Below are 19,334 nucleotides of genomic sequence, written 5' to 3'. Positions count from 1 at the left end.
AGAGTCCTAGTTGGGAGGGGAAGCCAGGCTGGAGTCAGGAAGCATATTGTGTAAGGATTCTGGTTAATCATCATAGAGATTTAAACACGGAATTTAAACTGGACAATGGGGAAGCAGAGAAAGGAGAGGTCTGATGCATCATGAGAAAGCAAAGTGTTAATAGGCTAGAAAAGCAGTTAAGAAGATAGGAAGATCTTAAAAGATCAAGTTGGAAGACATTAAAGGAGGTTAAGAGAAGTCAAAGGAGGATGCTGGAGGTGAATGACAAAGTCCTAGCAGCGATTGTTTGAGGTGATTTGAACCACAGGAAATGATATGATCATTTGAAAAAGTTTCAACTCTAATCCGCAGGCATCTGTGCAACCTGTCCCTTGCCTGTTACCTCACCCAGTCCAATGTCCCTCTCACTTGCCTCACTGCTGCCGTCATTCAGGTCCTCAGGAGCTCCTTCTAGACTGAGGTCTTGTACACCTAGTAGGTCCTCTGTCTGGAATACTCTCTGCTGCTTTGCCAGGCTAACATCACCTCAACGCGAGGATCTCTGTTTAAAGTCTTTTCCTCAGAGAAGTCTATCCCAACCTATCCATTCTCCTCCCAGGGGTAGGTCCTCCTGTTATATGCCCAAATAAAATCTCTCTATTTTTCTTTTACACCATTTCACACCACACATGACTGTATTGTAGAAGTTACAGGGCTAATTATCTGTAAAATGTGTCTCTCCAGGATAGAGGAGTGTAAGAATAGGTCTGGCTTTCCTCCCTCTTGTATCTCACGTCCTCAGGGACTTGCAAATACTAGGATATTCCATACATATTTGTTGTATGAATGAAATTTAAGATTTTTATGTGTGGTAGCTTTTTCCGGCATACAGTTTAACGTATGAAGATATAAAATGTGATTTAACAGATAATCTGAAAATGGCGTATAATGTTAAAATAATGCAAATTTCCTTTCTGAAATACACACACGAAGATGTATCTATCTTCAACCGCTCCTCAACCCTTACTGATCTCTAGAAATACAAATCTAAAACAACAGTTGAAGATAGGGAAAATACTTCAAGATTTCTTCAAGTATTCTTCTGTCTCATAGAAATGACATAACTGAATCCCATATTTGAAATAAAAAAAGATTACTGGAACTTCCAAAAGCTAAATAGTACAAGATATATTACAATTTTCCATTAAAAAGTCTTTATAACAGGAGTGGAGATAGTGATAAATTCTTTAAAGCCAACAGTGAACTAATCTTATAAATGTTAATTATAAATACTTTCGACTCAGTGTGCATACACATTTCCTATGGGGGAAGTGGAAAACAAATTCAGTGATTTATTTTCCTTTGGACTTGTGACAAAATCTGCATTCACACACTTAAAAAGAATTGCTCTGGTTTATTAGCTGCTGTAAAAATGACAATCACTGGTGTTCTAAAAAGCCTTATAATTTAAGAAAAACAACAAGTCCCCTTGCTTGTTCTTTCCCTCTGCCCTGGTGAAGGTTATTCCTTTTATCTTTTCATAAAACAAGTCTTGGGATTCTCCTCTCTTCTCAACATCTTCCAAATCTCCATCTAAATGCCTCTTCAAGGAAGACTTACCTCTCACCCCCTCTGAGTCCACCCCAGTTATTCTTTCACTTGTCTCTATTTGTCTCCCTCAGGGCACAACATTTATCACAATCTGTACTTCGGTTGACCCTTTGTATACGATCCTATGCCACCACAGGAATGTCACCTCCCTGAGTGCAGGGATCTTTGTCACCACCCCTGCACCTAATTCCCTACTGCAATTGTACATTTTCAAACTGAGAGGAACTCCTGAATATGAATGTCATGTTAATAAGCAAATGCCCATGTTAACTTATGTCCTAATATATTTAGCATTTTTATCTGATTTACATTACCTTCTGAAAATTGTGTTGGGGCTTTGTTTTTCATAAATAAATTGGAAAAGACATTTTTATTACAGGACAATGATAAGCTCAGAACCAGGCGTCATAATTGTAAAACATACACAAGTAGGCAAATAGAACTAGGACATCCAGTAAGTTTCCCTGTTCTAGACCAACATTCCAAGAGTAGATTTTAAACAAATACAACGCCAAGTGGAAGAAACTGGCAACAAACGGAGGGAGTGTGAGACTTTAAAATGTCCCACACAAAGACTCAGTCAAATGCTTTGGCCACACTAAGCGCTCCTACCACTCCCGCAGGCCTACTCCGGGGACCAGCCCACGCCAGCTCCGCTGTATACCCCTGTCCTCCCCGCCAGCCTAGTGGCGACGGCGCACTCCCCCCTCACCCTCTCCCTGCTGGTCCCGGCCCTTACGTCTCCCCGGCCCGGAGCCGCGGGGTCGCGGTCTCCCTCCGGGCTGTGTTGATTGCAGGCTGTCAAGTAGGGAAAACCCCCCAAACTCCTGATCTTGTGTACACTAGAACTGATACTCTGAACTGATACTCGACAGAGCCAACATGGCAAACCACAAACTGACACTCGAACATTCCTCGCTCCTCCCAGGGCCCGAGCCCCGGCGGCCCTGTCCTCGCCAAGGCCTGGGCCGCCTTCCCCGGCGAGGTGCCGGCTGGGGGCTCCGGCCGCCGCCGCCACAGGGCGGCCGAGGACCCCGTTCCAGCTTCCCGAACTACAGATCCCAGGGTGCCTCTCGGACTGCCGCTCCCTCCCTCTCTCGCTCCCTCCCTCCGTCAGCTCCCTCCGCCCCCGGCCCTTGTTTTGGCTGGAAGCGCTCCGGCGGAGTTTCAGAGAAAGTCTGGGCAGAAACCGGAGCCGACCCGAACGTGGGAAGGGGAGGAGGAAAGGAAGAGGGAACCGGGAGGCCCGGCCGCTCTGAACCTGCCGCGCGCCCCGCGGTGGCGGAGGCGGCGCGGGAGGAGCGTGAGGGGACAGGACAGTGGGGTCGGTCCCCGGAGCCGAGCAGCCGAGTGCCTCGTTGCTCCGCCGCTCCCCGCCCTCTCCGGCGGCGGCGAGAGCGGACCCACCCTCCAGCGGGGCTTGCGCCCTGCCCAGCACCAGCCGCCCAGCGACGCCCCGCGTTTTGCCGCCACCCCGGCGGCTCCCTGCGTGGCCCAGGACCTGCCCTGCGCCCGCACGAGACCCTCGCGGTTTCCCTTTTCCCTCTGTCCGCTCCCCGCCGTTTCCTGGGCGCCGCGGGGAAGTGACCCACCCTCTCCCGAGGAGGGGGAAGGAGAGGATCGCGCCGGGCGCACCGAAACCAAGGGGCGAGCCGCAGTGGGCGCCGCGCGGGGGCATTGTGTGAGTGAGTGAGTGAGTGAGTGTGTGTGTGTGTGCGCGACAGTGCAACGTAGTGTCTGTTTCGGAAAGCGCCTGGGGAGGTCCTGTTCCTAGGGGGCGGAGCGCAGGGGACCGAGGCTCGGCTCCGGGCTGGGGCAGAGTCTCGCTGAGCCCGAGCGCTGCTGAGGCGGCCGGCGGGACGGCGCGCCTGGCGGCTAGGCGGGCGCACTGAAAGAGGCCCGGGCGCCCTCGGCCCGGCAGCTGCCCCTGCCCCGAGGTGTCGGCCTTGGCGACGCTGCCTGCTTCTGTTCACGTCCGCCGACCCGCGCAGGAGACGCTCGGACGCGCACAGCCAGCGCGTCGCGGACCTCGCGCGTCCCGTCTGCTCCGGCTGCGCCTCGGCAGAGAGGCTGTGGCTGCTGCGCCGCTGGCAGGCGTCGGCTGTGTCGGGAGCGTGCCCGCCCGCCCCTCCGCTGCCCCGCGGGGAGCCGGAGAGGCGCGCACCATGAGCGGCGGCGAAGTGGTCTGCTCGGGATGGCTCCGCAAGTCCCCCCCGGAGAAGAAGTTGAAGCGTTATGTAAGTAGAGCTTCGGCCGCCTCTCCTTGGGCCTCCCCGCCCGCACCGCTGCCCTGGCCGCGCGCGGGGCTGGTTCTTCCACTTAGTCCCCCATCTCTTTTCCCTCGACCCCTTTCCCGGCAGGCTCGGAACCGAGGCTGTAAGCTCACGTCCTGGCCTCCCTCCACTTGGCCGGCTAACTTTCTTCCTCCAGATTCCAGACGGCCTGCTCTGCGGGCCTTCTCGGCCCGTGGGAGGGCCCGGGATTTCCACCTAATGCCTGCTGCATGTTTTTATTATTCCTTGTAGAGGTGAGGGGAAGAGCATTCTCCTTTCTTTATGTGTGCATTTAATCCCCATGGGGCTGCTGTATACCGAATTTCCCGCAGCCGGAAAACCGCTGAGGTTTTAGAACTCAACAGCCCTCTCTTCGGTCCGCGCTCCCTCTCGTCTCCCCCCTCTGAGGTGCGTTGCGTCCGGGAAGCTGTGGACTGTGGACCCGAGAAGTTGGTATTAGAAACCAGCATCTCCGATCCGTGCAAAAAGAAAAGTTACTACGCGCCCTGCCGTTTGCTTAGCAGGGTTCGCATTTTCGCGGTTTTGAGTCGAGGGACGGTGGAGTTTGGCCCGAGAGCCGTGGCAGTTTGCTGCGAGAGGAGGGCGCTGGGGGGAGCTTGGCGGCTGGTGTTTGGGCGCCTTGGACGCGCTGTCAAGCCTCGCAGGAGGTGGGACCGCTGAGGCCAGTAGGATTTCTGTGTGTTGCGGTCCTTCCCCAGGCCACCAGGGTTACTTAAATGGCATTGGTGTAATTGATACAAGATGCTCATTATGCCATTTTAGGTGTTAAGAACAATATTCCTTGAAAGAACCAACTTTTACTTTGGTGGAAATCTGTGTCCTCTTCAGGGGTCTAGAATCTTATCCCCTTTTCATCCATTGGTTCTTTTGTCGCTGCCTTCTGCAAAGGAAAGAAATGACACGTTTGTCCTGGCATATGGAGCCAATGTTTGTCTAGTAAAATGTGTTTTCAAAAGCAAAATGTATGCCTCCTTAAATATAAATTTACTGTCAGGGGCCAGCACTTCCAATGGAACTTGCTTCTCGTTGAAGGATATCTACACCCAGTATTAAAACCCAAATTAATCTTATTAGTCACTGCTTGGATAGTGAAGTGCAGTATTTAACTTCACCGACTCACCAGTGAGTTGCTGGTTCACTTTCTGCCAGCATTTGTTATAGACAAGTAATTCTCTTTTAAGAACTTGACGCCATACATCCTAAAAAACTTCTCCAGAAATTTGAACCCTTCCAGACCCTGTCTCTTTACTTATCACAGTTTCCTGAATGTTCTGGTAAAGATGCTAACATTAATCCCGCATTTGTGGGAGGCCATGATTTAGTTCTTTAGTTCTAAAAAGAAGGTTGTATGTGTGTGAGAAGAGGGATTAGGGAGATAGGTGTATTTGTTTTGAGAGGCGGTTTAGGAAACACATAGATCTAAGTAGGTTCTGGAGGAAAGTAAAGGACAGTACATTTGCCTAAATAGGTAGTGATTATAGAGACTTAAGGCATTCTTTCACACGGTTGGTTTATGGCTCTCTCAAAAGATGCCTACGACTGGACTAGGCACCGTAAGATTAGAAATACAGTAGGAAAGAAGTCCTGCCTAGTGGGCTTGCAATTTAATGTAATATAATTTAGGAAGAAAATCAGCCTAAAAGATTGTCATAGCAAGGACAAAGAAAATGAAGTCCCAAATAAAAAAATATGATCATTATAGTAGTCTTGCGAGGTACGTATTATCTCTGTTTTACAGATGAGAAAACAGTTTCTGTAACCAGAATGTGCCACAGACAGGATTTGAACCCAGATCTGTCTAACTGGGCTATAAAAGGTTAATGACTCATCTAGTTCAAGTGGAGCTCAGACTAAATCATCTTTAAAGCTCCTTTCAGTTTATAACTTTCTAGGAGTCTATGAATATTAGTTGAAAATGCAAGGAAGAGCGAGTTGGGGATAAGATGTGTAGTGCTAAAGAAACATAAGACCCTTCAAGCAGCTTCCCGAGTCTTCGGGGAAATGAGGCAAGAATATGTGAAAAAGTGAGCCAACAGCATAAAGTGGTTTCAGATTGTGTGCCCAAGCTGACTGTTATTTATTTATTTTTAAAATAAATGCTCTGAGGAACAAGCTCAATATAGTCTGAAACCATGGGGATACTTGAGAGATAGCGGGCTCCCTAAATTGTGTTTTCAGCAGGGGGAAGAATATGCCTAGCAGCTTGGGGGAGGTGGGGTTTTTCTTGCCCGGCTGAGCACTAGTGTTTTCTTTATACACAGATATGGCCCAGGAAGACAGTGTGCCAGGTGGCTACCAGAATTTAAGGGGTCCCAGGGGATGACTGGATTGTTATAAGTTAAATGAGGCCTGTCTTATAGTTTAGCTGTCAAGTTCGTTGCCCAGAAGTTTTGACATTTCCAGGTTATTGATCTTTAGGCTTTGGTATCCAATTCAGATTGTTTATGCTAAAGCAGCTTTGACCCTCAAAGACATGCATTTATTCATGCATTCTTGTTTTATTTTCATATAAAATCTTTATGAAAATAAAGGGTAAAAGGAAACATTGTTGGCCATCCAGTAAACAAAATGTTGCTTGATAATAGTATTTAATGAATGAATTTGCTATGAAAAGATATCTTGGATGACTGGTACTGTAATTGTTAAAGGAGACATCAGGGAGTTTGAGCATTGATTCTTTTGAGGAGCATTTGGCCCGTGGGATTTTGACAGTTGTCTCACTGTTTACACCATATTTAGGGTAGTCCAAACATTGACTAAGATGATACTTAAGGGCTTTTACATGACAAAAAATTGTTTTAGTTTTTATCTTTAAAGTCATCTCATGTTATGTCTCCAATGCATTCCATTTACAACTCCATTTTATGTTTACTGTTCATAGTCAACTCACCCAGCATTGTTTTCTTTGCACACTAGTGTGTTCCTCTGGTGTGAAAGCTTTTCTTAAATTTCCTAGAGAGAGTGAAAGGGACATAAAAAAAGAAAGAAAGCCTGGAGTAGTGTGTAGATTCCCTAAGCTTTTCATCTCTCTTTACTTTTTTCTGTATCTGTTTGGAAAAGGGTGGGAACCTCTTGTATGTATTTTATCCTCTGCATTTTTTGAAGTCTACTCATGGTGGAGGTGAAAATGTTCATGCTTTCTTTCAATTTTGCTACTACTGTGTTTTGGTTTTTGTCCTGTGTTGTATATTAAAGAGCTGCTTTTTTACTTTAAGGACCTGAGTGGAAACATATACAGATCACTGTTGCCAGGGTTACAGAAAACAAGTAAATTCTTGGTAGTATGCACTCAACAGTGGTGCTCAGATTTTTAAAGAGTTATTTAAAGATAAATCAGCCATTTGAAATAATGGTAGGATTTTTATCAGGACTTGAAATTTCAACCAAGATAAAATGTAAGTCTGAAAACAAAGGATTGATTCAGGCCAGCTGGCTATCACCATATCTCTGCAGGAGGAGCTTCCCTGTGGCCTGCCTCAAGTCTGGACACCAAGTTTGGGCTCCTCCATGGCCCAGCTGTCAGCATTGGGCAGGTGTGCAATCTCAGCAGGAGAACCTGCTTCTGAGGCCAGACCAAGGTAGCCTGGGAGCTGCTAGCCAGCCTGGGAGCAAGACCTTGGCCAGTTCTCTCATGTGTAATCTGCACCCAGCCTGGGCTCCACTCTTCAGTTGTCAGTTAATAGGATGGTTCTTGTCTGGACTTCCAGGACATGCCCCTGGTTTTGGAAATGGGCCTAGAAACAGAAATAGCCTCTTCTTCTGGGTGGGCACCTGACATCTTACATGGAGGAGAGGGGTACAGGCAGGCACAGTTAGCGTCTCCTTGTTAAGAGCACCCCAGGATCTGTGCTAAGCATTAGGTCACTGCCCAGTAGTGTCACTGCCAAATGGGACTGTGATGTCTGGAAGCTCTTCCTGCCCTTTTTTTTTTTTCCCCAATTACCAGTAGTAATCAAGGGACTCTGAAGCTTTTGCTTACAGTGACTGAAGGAGCATAATTATTCTGTCGAGGGAATTTTTTTCTTGAAAACTTCAGGATAATAAATATCCATTCAAATTCTTAATGTTTTCTTTTTATCTTTTCTCATGTGGCAAGAACACTGTTTTTGTTAACAAAGATCATCAGCTACCAATTACATTAAGCCTTCATGATAGGTAATGATAGTTAATTCTTTCATTGTGCCTGGACTTAATGATGAGTACAAAACCCTCCACGGAAAACCTGCTGAATTCCTAAATCTGATTGTTGTCTTTTGGGATTTAAAATCATCATTAGGAAGTTGTATCAGTTTGGAAGGTAGTTTTAGAATTCTGCTGTTTTGAAAATTTGGTTTTAAATTTTTTAAAAAGATCATCTTTGAACAAAATACAATAATATGACAACAGTTATACTTGGATAATCTGGTTGACAGCTGAATTGGCTATTTCAGTGTGTTTTGCCATTATTAAGTCTGCTTTAAAAATAAGAAAAATAAGACAACAAAGTACCTTCTATGACTAAATAAAATTCCATATGTATATTTTTTTAAAAGTTTATTTTCAGTCATCGCTACACCCAACGTGGGACTCCAGCTCATCAGCCTGGGATCAGTAGTCTCATGCTCTTCCGACTGAGCCAGCCAAATAGAATTCCATATTTTGTGGTCATCATAGAAAATATGTAGATAAGGTCTTGATAATTTGCAGATTGAGGAAGTTTAAGAGGTGATAGATTCAAAACATTGAATGCCATCACTCCTGATTTTTCTTAACAGAAACTAACACAGGAGAAGGGACATCACAGCAGGTAGACGACTACTTTAGTTTTAAAGGATTTGGAGTAAATTGTGCTACTGTGGAAGGAACCTTGGACTGAGGGTCAGGACCCAGGATTGGACTTGACTTTGCCGTTACCAGGTGATACTTTGACCATTGTGACCCTCAGTTTCCTCATCTGTAAAATGGGGAAGAGGCATGCAAATCTAGATTCTAAATTCTTGTGGTTTAACATTCCTTAGATATTTCCTTGGCAGTGAGAGGCAGAGGGGGGAGCTTCTCAATAGGCCTCTTTTTTGGGAAATAAATGTTAATTTCTCGCTCACCTTGAATAGTTCGGTGAACGTATGAGGAACTGCTTAAGCAGAGTTCTTTGGGGACCCTCCAGCGTTTGCCTTAACAGAACCCAGGCTCACTGAGTACAGGGCTGCGGAGTTGCTGCTCTGGGTGTCATGGTGTCATGGAGTCCCCAGCACCCAGAGCTGTGCCTGGCTCAGAATAGAAGTGCAACGATTACCTGTTGACTGAATAAATCGACTGGTCTTTCTGGAGCTTTTGTAATGTGTCATGTGTGGAATACAGTGGAGGAAAAGGCCCACTCCCTGCCCTCAAGGAGTTTCTAATCTATCTGCAAAGACAAGCTATAAATGCACCTACATTTAAATCATCTTACAAGACATATGTTATAAGGCCATAGATGATTACTTGCCAGATGAATGATTCAGACAATAATTGCTTAAGAGTACAGACTGAGAGGGGAATGGAAGGGGGCTGCCAGGGAAGGGTTCACAAACGACTTTTCAGGCCCTGTTCTTGGAAGAACTGAGGTACTGCCAGCAGAAATAGCAAACCCTAAGGGAAGCCTGGTTTTAAAGGAAGAACAAAGACTTTGTGTGGAGTTTAGCTAACCTAGTGAAGAGAACAGCTTCAGAACACCTCAGTGTCAAGCGTGGAGTGTGGATGTCAGCTGTGAAGTTGAGTTTGAGAAGTTTCTGTTTCAGCCATGACCTAATGCTCCTGATAGGATCCTGACCGCAAGCGAATATTATGTGTCAGACCAGAAACAAACAAACAAAACAACTCGTTTGGTCACCTGAACTTATTAAAATTCCAAGGGACATGTGTTATTTAAGATTTCTTTATGTCTGTTTTAGCTAAATAATTCATTCTGGCAAGCATTTAGTTTACAACAGAGAGGGAGCATGTTCTGGTGGGAGGGAGAATAAAAGAGCCTTTGATTCATTTGCTCCTGAGTTCCAGCGAGAGGGCCAGCACTGCCTTGGGCTAGTGTCTTATTTTGGACTTTGGAAGCCATCTTAGCCCAGCTGTGTGAGTGCCAGCTCGTGTTGGAGGAAAGAGAATAACACCATTGGGTCTCCTTAAACCCCCTCTGACTGTTGATGGAGGGGTTTCTCTCATTTCACATTCCTCAGATTAACATGGTGGCTAATTTCCTCCCAGTTAGAGCTTCATCTGAATTTGCCATTTGAACTCTGGCTTGAAGTCCCAACACTTCTGTGACTCCTTTTATCTCAGTCTATGGATTTGAGTACAGGAAACTTATCAAGTCACAGGTCTCTTTATTCTCCCCTCTTTGGCTACAAGCACAAATAAAATTAGCATTCTTTTCTTCTTTAGATTACTCCTGGGGAAGAGTGGCTCTTTGTACAGTGGATTTCCACATCCATTAAATAAGTAGCCTCTTCAGTTGCCAAGTAGATGGCTGGGGAGTCTTACTGAATAGTAGGTGGCAGTTCAGGCCTGTGGAAGTACTGGGAAGTACCGGGAAAAGTCACTTTAGTCCCTTTGACCGTTCCAGGCTTGTATGTGTAAACACCTTAAATAATACAGGAATGCCTTAACTGGAAAAGAGAATCTTTTATATTTTCAGCAGTTCTTTTATTCATAGGCACAAAGCTCTCCCTGACTGAAGAGAATAATTCTTATTGCTGAACGCATGTGAGGTTGAACCTAACAGCTTTTGACCGTCTCGCAGCCTGCTTTGTGAAAAATAGTTAACGCCGTGCACCGAAATGCATGTTTGCTTGTTATCTCTGTTACATTAGCTCTTGAAGCGTTCTGATTACAACTTGTAGCTGCCAAGCCCCGTCCTGCAGTATTATCTGGAACAAAAATTTTCCATGTGGTTGTTTTTAGCAGAGCTGCTATAGGCAAACTGCACATGAAGATGTAAGTTGCAAGAAATAGAGCTCCTAGAAGGGGAAATGTGAGTTATCTTAATTTTTTTCTATCATTTAATTGTTCTTTCCTTTATGTGTATTTCAGAAATTTTTATCATATTTCTAAACTGAGTTTTATTTTTATACACTGGAAAGAATGCCAAATTCACCATGAGTTTTTCTTAATGGTGGCATTTCTTTTTTCTCTCAACTTTTTACTTTGAATTCATACTTGGCCTAAATAATTCCCTGTGTTTGAAAAGGGAAAAAAAAAGTCCTAAAAGGAAAAAAACAAATGGCTACATTGTTCCATGAATTAAAAACAATATACGGAGAGTCCAAATATTTCTTTTCAATGTAAAAATCTTAGGTCATTTTTTTTTAAAGGAAGAAAAATATTAAACTTTGCTTTAACTATCCTGTTCATTGTTTTTCTTTTCCCTTTTTTATTTTTCTTTGACTTGTGTAGTTTAAATTTTTTTTGAAAACAGTTTTATATGTTCTTTAAGAACGCCACACATGGAAAAAGAAAACATCAAAATTCCACTTTATGTTTCAGGAGAAAAGTGAGAGGAGGGCATCTATGGTCTGAGGAAGGGGGGAAAATGTCAGTTGACACCATGGCTTTGTACATTACTTTCCTGTTGCTTGGTTGAGTTTGTCATTTGCCTACAGATATTTAGTTATTATACATGAAGTAAGCAGGTAAATATAATTTTAGTCAAGGTTTGCTTTAGTGAAATGAGGACAAAGGACATTAGCTCTCAGGAGAAGGTTGAGAACTCAATCTGTTGTTGTTTTTATTTGTGTTTTGTTTTAGTTTTTTTTTTAGTAATCTCCAAACCCAGTGTGAGGCTCAAACTCATAACCCAGGGATCAAGAGTCGCATGCTCTATTGACTGAGCCAGCCAGGCGCCCCTTTATTTTTTGTTTTTAATACATCAGTTAGCCAGTTGCTATAACATTTTATTTGCTAACTTTTTTTTTAAGTGGGAGAGAGGTAAAAGCACTCTTTGTCCTGTGGGTCTCTATCTACCCTCTTGCTCTTTTCTCTTTGTTTTCATTTCTTTCTCTGTAATGTAAGCCTAGCCACCAGTATCACAGAGTATTTGTGTTAGAATCTTTACACACATTCTTTCATCTTTTCTCTAAAAGAGGGAGTTATTTCTGTCCCTGTAATGTGGTAATCCAGACTAGGAATCATAATGTTCCACCCAGCATGTAGATTGTTTTCCTCTCCTGAAATGCAGTTTTTAGTTACTACTGTATTGGGAAATGTGGTCAGGCCACTTTCCGAGTAGCAGAACTCCTCCCTGAGATGACTACCTGATTAAAGAATTAAGTACCTGGTGTGCTTTCTCAATTCCAATCCATCACATATTCCCATTGGTGCCTTGGCCAGAGTCACAGCAGCCAAGATGAAAGTGCTTCTGGTTGGAGGGATGACCAGTTGATTAGCGGGAGAGAAGTTTTAATCTTCCACTCTTGAAAGAGAAACACTTGGTAAAATGCTCCCTCCAGTGTTTTGAATTCCAGTGGCGTTAGGTAGACCTTGAGGAGGAATGATCACCTCATTCAGTTAAGGAGGTATTATTTGAACCCCCTTCCCTCTGGCAAAGTTATAATTGACCCCGACTTGTGTAGGAGTATTAAATTTTACATATCCTCCTTGTCAGTTTCAGGTTTGAATGTTTGAAGTGTTGAGAAAAGGTAAAAGGAAATACTGAACCAGTAAGAATGCGAAGTATTTGGGAAGGTAATTTGATCCTAGTGATGCTGTTACATAAAACCAAAGCCTTCTGAGTAATCTTCACTGGGTATATAGGTCATTTATCTCTGAAGAACAGGGAGCAAAATTAAACCGGTGCTTTTGAACAGTATTCCTTTTTTCTTTTTCTTAAGTAAGTAGTCGAAAAAGGAAAAGCAAGCCTAATATATTTTTATCTTTGATATATTTTTCTCGATGATTTTCATAATGGCCCACAGTATACACAGTAGAAGGTATATACACATGATCTGTTTACAAAGAAAATTGTGGCTTCAGTTATCATTCTTTAGTGTTTGTAATAGGATATTAGTTTCCAGAGGACAAAGATGGTATTTGTTCTCTGTGTCTGAAGGTACGGTGTGATACTTTGCACAATCTCTTGAATAACATGACCAGATAATTAAAGAATTTTAAACGTAAAATTATAAATCATCTAATCTAGTTTTTCAACCTTTCTAACCCATTTCTCTTTCATGTGTCATTTGGCTGTCTTTTGACTTTTTATCCAGTTTTTCTTTGTGGTTTGCAATACCAAAACAAGCTATATTGAGTGTGTCTTTCCCAGTTATACAGATCTCCTTCTTCCTTAGTCAAGAAACCAACCTCCTTGTTTTACAGGGGGTAAAAATTAGCCTCTGGGAGACTAATTGATTTGTCGCAGGTCATACACGTTAACCAGCTGTTCTGGCAGAGCCAGATCTCTCGCCCCTTGGGTCAGATCTTTCCAGTCACTGAGGGAATGCCTGCTGTGTGTGAACAAGGTACTGTGTAGAATTCAGAAGAAGAGGACCAAGAGGGCTCTGTCTCCATCTTTTTGGAGTTTGTATGCTACATAGGATGCGCTTAGTACTGCAAATTATATTATGATCAATGATGTTTGAGATAAACCTCTAGAAGAATTTAGCAGAAGGAGGTGAATTCAGGGACTCTGCGAAGGCTTAATGAAGGTGCTTAGAGATTTCTCACCAGAAACTTAAACAGTGGATTCTATTTTCAAAGCTGCAGCTGCAGTGAGACTCTTTTTCTATTCCCCCTTTCCTTGACAGACTTTTTTATTTTTTTTTTTAAAGTAAGCTCCACATGCAGTATGGGGCTTGAACTCACAACCTTGATATCAAGAACTGCGTGCTCTACTGACTGAGCCAGCCAGGCGTCCCCAGCCAGATTCTTGAGTGGGTTTTATACACTTGGCTGCTTCCACCTGCCACTCATTTCGTAATGGAATAGAGCCTGTGTCCTTTTCCACTACCTTTACCTAAACAGTTCCCTCTGAGGTCCCCAGTGACCTCTTGGTTGCCAGATCTAGGAGAACTAGATTTGAACTTTTTCTTTCTTGCTTTTCATGGAACTCCTGACTACACTGATGGAAAGATCTGCTTTCCCATGCTTTCCTGATACCGGGCTCTGGTCTCCTTCTGTGTAGGAGTTCTTCAGTATTCTAGTGCCAGCCCTGCAAGGCCTCTTCTCCCATCTCATGCTGTTAGTTGCAACTTCATCCTACATGAGTTCATGAGCCGCTTTGAAAATTTGATAAAAGGTCTGGGCTCTCAGTTTCTACAAAATTCTTACAAACTTACACATAATTGTTATAACCTTGTGCATTTTCTAACCTTTAAAGCCCAGCTCTGAATCTTAAATGGCCTTGAATTATACGCTGATGGTTCAGGGGCTGTTACCTCAGTCTGTTTCTCACTCCACATCTGTGGCTCTAACTGCTTAGATCCATAGCTACTTAGGTCCCCCACAGCACCCCAGACTCAGCGTATCCACAGCAGGCCTTATCATCGTCTCCCTACACTGCTCCTCTAGCTGTTCCCTCAGTCAGTCGCTCCACCGTCCCTTGTCCAGTAGCTTAAGCCAGAGGTGTTCTGTGTTGTCCCTCCCTCATTCTCCATACTCTGTGACAAGTCCTGCCAGTTTTACCTCCCAAATATCCCTTTGAGGGGTGCCTGCGTGACTTAGTCGGTTAAGCGTCCAACTCTTGGTCTTTTCAGTTCTGGTCATGATCTCCAGGTCATGAGATCCAGCCGCCCATGTGGAGCTCCCCACTGGGCATGAAGCCTGGTTAGGATTCTTTCTTCCTCTTCCCCTCCTCCCCACCTCCCCATCCCCGCTGCGTGCGCCTGCATGATCTCTCTCCCTCTCTCTTAAAAACACACACACACATAAATACCTCTTGAGTTAATTGACCTCTGCTTGCTAAGGTGCCTTTGCCTTTCTTCTGGATTGCTGCAGTAGCCAGTGGCCTCTCTCCTTCCATTCTCCACACCCCTCCTCCCGAGACTGTCTTCATTAAGAAAGCCAGGGTGACCTTCTGAAGCATAAATCTGAGCACACTGCTCCCCAGTGTGAAGCTGTTCCGCAGCAGCTCCTTGGCCTGAGGAATGCCCAAACCTCTTCTCTCCGTGTGCAGGGCCCGTTGCGAGGGGTGCATGCGCGTGCCTCCCCTAGTATGTGTTGCTGCCTCCTCACCCCGCTCCAGCTGTACTGAACTGCCACATCCCACATTGGCCTTGTGATCTGTCGGTCTGGCCTTTGCCCCGTGCTTCTCTTCTCCCGGAATTTTAGGTCTTCCCGTCTGCCTTCACAGCCAGGCTCGCTTCTGTTTGTTCTCTGCCCTGGACCGTCCTCTGAACTCCCAGCACTCTCACACACAGACGCGGTGGGCTGCCAGCGTCTGCTTTATCCTCCTGTGATGCTCTGCTGTTTCCATAGCATGCCGCCTGTCACTCCTGATCATCTTGCTTGTTGTAATTGCTTACTGCCCCTTCGGATGGCAGGGCCATGTGGTGGCTTGTGAACCCCAGGTGCTTCTGCCTTCGTGGGCCCCCCTTCCTCTATTTAAAAAAAAAAAAAAAGAATAAAAATTGTATGTTACAACTGCGTCATTATAAAGATGAGTATGTTCCAAGCTGGTATTGTTATTATTATATTCATTTTTTATCATGACTTTAAAATAAATTAATATAAAAACACTTTTCACAGGCTCCTAAAAGTCTCATGGGTCCTAGCGTGGTGCCTCCTGTGCCTGACGGATATGTTGGCTTTGTTAAATGGGCATAAATACTTGGGGTCTACTCAGTCATTTTATTATGTGTCCCCTTTGGAATGGCTTGGATAGTGTATTAAACAATATTAAGATTTTGTACTTTTGCCCCTGGTAATGGAAAAATGTATGGAAAATAGGGTGATATACTCAAAAGGTATATATTTTATATATTTAAAAGAAATCATGAGTTTTTTAATGATGCCAAAGATATGTTATATAAGCTGTTTTATTAATACAGGCTTTTCTTCATGATGCTTCTGTGTGCTACAGTGGTTTTTAGTGGAGTGGGGAGGTAATTTTGTGGGGGACATTTGAGAAGGTCTGGAGACATTTTTAGTTGTCACAGCGGGGGCACTACGGGCTGCTAGTCAGTGAGGCAGGGCTGCTACTACACGTCCTGCATTGCACCAAACAGCCCCTACAACAAAGAATTATCTAGCCCAAAATATCAGTAGTGCTGAAGTTGAGAAACCTTGGTGTAGAGGAATTCTTCATAAAGCTTAGTATCTACATGTGTGTTACTTAGTTTATTTCCCTCCCTATGTGTCCCTTAAAAGCTATACAGTTGGCCCCTGAACAACACGGATTTGAACCACATGGGTCCACTTAGACGTGGACTTTTTTCCATAAACACATTGGAAAATGTTTCGGAGATTTGCAACAGTTTGAAAAACTCACAGACGGGGGTGCCTGGGTGGCTCAGTCCCTTACGTGTCTGACTATAGATTTCAGCTCAGGTCACGATCTCAGGATTATGAGATTGAACGCCCAGTTGGGCTCCGTGTTGGGCATGGAGCCTGCTTGAGATTCTCTCTCTCCCTCTCTCTTTGCCCCTCCCCCCTAAAAAAAAAAAAGACAGAAAAACTCACAGATGAACCACGTAGCCTAGAATACCAAAATAAGTAAGAAAAAAGTGCTATTGTAAGAATACAGCATATAATACATATAACATATCAAAATGTTTAATTGACTATTTTATAGGTAAGGCTTCTTGTCAACAGGAGGCTATTAGTAAAGTTTTGGGGGAGTCAGAAGTTATATGCAAGATTTTCAATTGCATGAGTGGTTGGCACCCCAACCCCTGTGTTGTTCTAGGGTCAACTGTATTTCAGCTGTAGGATTGTGCTGTAGCACTGGAACCAAAAACATTTATTATTATTTTTTTTACCTCGGTAAGGCTGAGAAGAACAGTCATTGAGATGGTTGAGCTTATGAACATGAAAGGTTGGTGCTGTGTAACTCTTTCACTAGGGTTTATTTTATAAACAAAATCTCTCTCAAAGGGTCTGTTGTCATGTAAATCATTACTCAAATACTCATTTTTGCCCTTGCTAATCCTAGCCAGAGTACAACCATTTGTTGTCTGAGTGGGGAGGGGGATTTCGAGTCATTTATTCATGATTTTTATTACCTCTTGGCTTGAATATCACCATTCATTGTTCACAAGCCGCCCAGCTTGTTTACTTTTTATAAATTACATGTAATCAGTCCTCTTGCAGGTCTGGCTACTGTAATTGGCAGTAGCCACAGAGCAGGGCTGACGAGTCTGCATTAATGCTGATGTCTCATATTCAGCTCATGTTCACTCTTCACGCTTTCTTGCCTCTTCCCTCTGTTTTTTAGAAGGAAGGTGAAGAGAGAATGGCCACCATGCCATTGGTGCTTGTTTATAATTTGGTCGAGTCCCTGTGTGTTTTGGGAAGAATCCACGGTTTGGGGCAGTGGTTCTCAGACTACTTCTGTGTGCATTTTACTCACCTGGGTAACTTCTAAAGTGAGGCTTCTTCAGCCCTACCCACCTTCTGCTATTTAGTAAATTTAGATTGAAATCCAGAATCCTGCTGATTCTGATATATGTGGTCCTTGAAATTACACTTGGGGAGATCCTTAGTTGGGCACGAGGGAAAAAGGGAGAAGAAAGAAAATCCAGTAGAAATAAATGTGTATGAAGAGTGGGATAGGAAGGCAAGAACCCAAACTAAGAAAGCAACTTTAGCCTTTCTACTGTGAGATAAGGGAAATACACTGTGTTGCTGCGTGCTTACTGTTTTCTAACAGTGATTTAGATCAAACTGTCCCATAAAGAGGACTTACTTAAAGGAAGACAAAAGTGAAAGGGAATTTTTAGAAAGGTTAGAATATGAGAGAGTACCTAACTGAGACACTCGGAAGACATTATTAAATCAAGAAAGGTATTATGTAACTATTGATTTTAAAAAAGAATGTGCATTCCTGCATCAGGAGTTTATGAATGACTTAAGACAAAGAGGAAAGATGTGAAGAAGGATTAGCTCTTCACCAGAAGTTCTGGTTTTTCTGGTTATTGGATCTGAGAACATATTATTAAAATTCGGTCCAGATTTCCTAGAATAGTTCTAATTTCAAGTATTCTTTCCCATTGTCTTTATTATTCATGTCTGGTTCACCCTAATTTTGGTTAGTTGACATGTGATTTATAAAAGCACTAGAGCAGTGTACTAGACTAAAGAAGCCCTCTTGTTTTTCAGTCTGTGTGTGTCTGTGTTTAATGTGTGTATCCTCATCTACTTTTTAAACCTAAACTTTGATTTTAAAATCCATTTTAGAGAAAGAACAAGAGAGTCAAACAGACAAGACAGACTCTATTTAGAAAACTGGAAGAAGTGGACTAGGTGGGAGTGGTTATTTAATCCTAGCAAAGGAATAAAGTACACATTTTATTTCCAACTGCCTACTGAACTTACTCCATTTCTAGAAAGCCATGTCTGTTTTTTGGCATATTAGTTCCTTAGGGAACTTTACGATCCCATTCAGTTACAGTGCAGAAGGCTCTTGACACTGCCCCCCCACCCAAGTAAAAGGATTTTGGAGAATCACTTACAAAATGATGGCTATAAGCTTTTGCTAAATCATTCTTTACTCTGCTCCAGCCATCCCTGTGTCGGAGTGTTCATTTTTCCATGCTAGGAACCCAGACTGTTTTGTAAAACTTTTCACCCTTATGGGGTCGTATTGACTGGCTTGCTAATCTTTCCTCCCCCCCCTTCCTTTTTCCATCTTTCATGCTGTCTCCCTTCTCCATTTATTTGCCCAGGAATACTTCAGCCTCTTAAGTACTCTGCCCATCTGCTCACAAGATCTTAGAGAATCTCCCCATCTGCTTTTATAAGTGTCGAGTATCATTACTGTTATTATATGAAGTGTCTACCACACCCTCTCATTGCACTGTGAGTCCAAGTAAGTTTGGTTAGTAAATCACTTGGCTGCTGAAGTGAAAAGAAGGGCTGTTGCTGGATGTGGTGGAGACCCAGAACTAACTTCTACCATTTACTCTGGCAACCAAGAAAGGCGAGACTCCTGTGACTTCTACTCTGTGCAAAGAATTGAAGTCAGGGCTCATGACTTGCTCACTTCATTCCAGGTGACCTTATTTTCTCGCCTTCCTGTACTTTTAAAACTATGTACTTGGTAAACCTCCTTTTCTGATGAGTCTCTTAATATTTCTAACTTTTTTTTCAGATTTTTTCTATAATTTATTCCAGTCCATGTGTTGTTTAACATAGCAGTAGATGTTTCCAATGAATATTTATATTTGCTGAAAACAAGGATGAATGCTCTTAGGGAGAACCATAACATTAAGTAGTCCTACAAGTGCAGCATAAAAAAATAAAATATATAGCTTATAAACTTTCAGTGGGAGGACTTTAGCTTAAAATTTT

The 19,334-nt window shown here is 43.6% G+C and overlaps 1 protein-coding gene across 6 annotated transcripts in view; it reads left to right on the top strand.

Moving 5' to 3' along the window:
* The first annotated feature begins 2,762 nt into the window (after positions 1 to 2,762).
* Positions 2,763 to 19,334, top strand: part of GAB1 (GRB2 associated binding protein 1) — a 125,215-nt gene continuing 108,643 nt past the window's right edge. Inside the window, exon 1 of one of the 6 annotated variants that reach the window (XM_019804936.2) lies at positions 2,763 to 3,827. In XM_019804936.2, the coding sequence (XP_019660495.2) occupies positions 3,756 to 3,827 (72 nt within the window). In that variant the 5' untranslated portion in view covers positions 2,763 to 3,755. Of the gene's footprint in view, positions 3,828 to 8,294; positions 10,867 to 15,802; positions 19,037 to 19,334 lie in introns of those variants that run through there. The other 5 variants (XM_019804938.2, XM_019804937.2, XM_034661569.1 and 2 more) reach the window with 5 other exon arrangements.

The sequence above is a fragment of the Ailuropoda melanoleuca genome, chromosome 5 (genome assembly GCF_002007445.2).
Source record: "Ailuropoda melanoleuca isolate Jingjing chromosome 5, ASM200744v2, whole genome shotgun sequence".
Lineage (NCBI taxonomy): Eukaryota > Metazoa > Chordata > Mammalia > Carnivora > Ursidae > Ailuropoda > Ailuropoda melanoleuca.
This window is presented reverse-complemented; position numbering and strand designations above follow the sequence as displayed.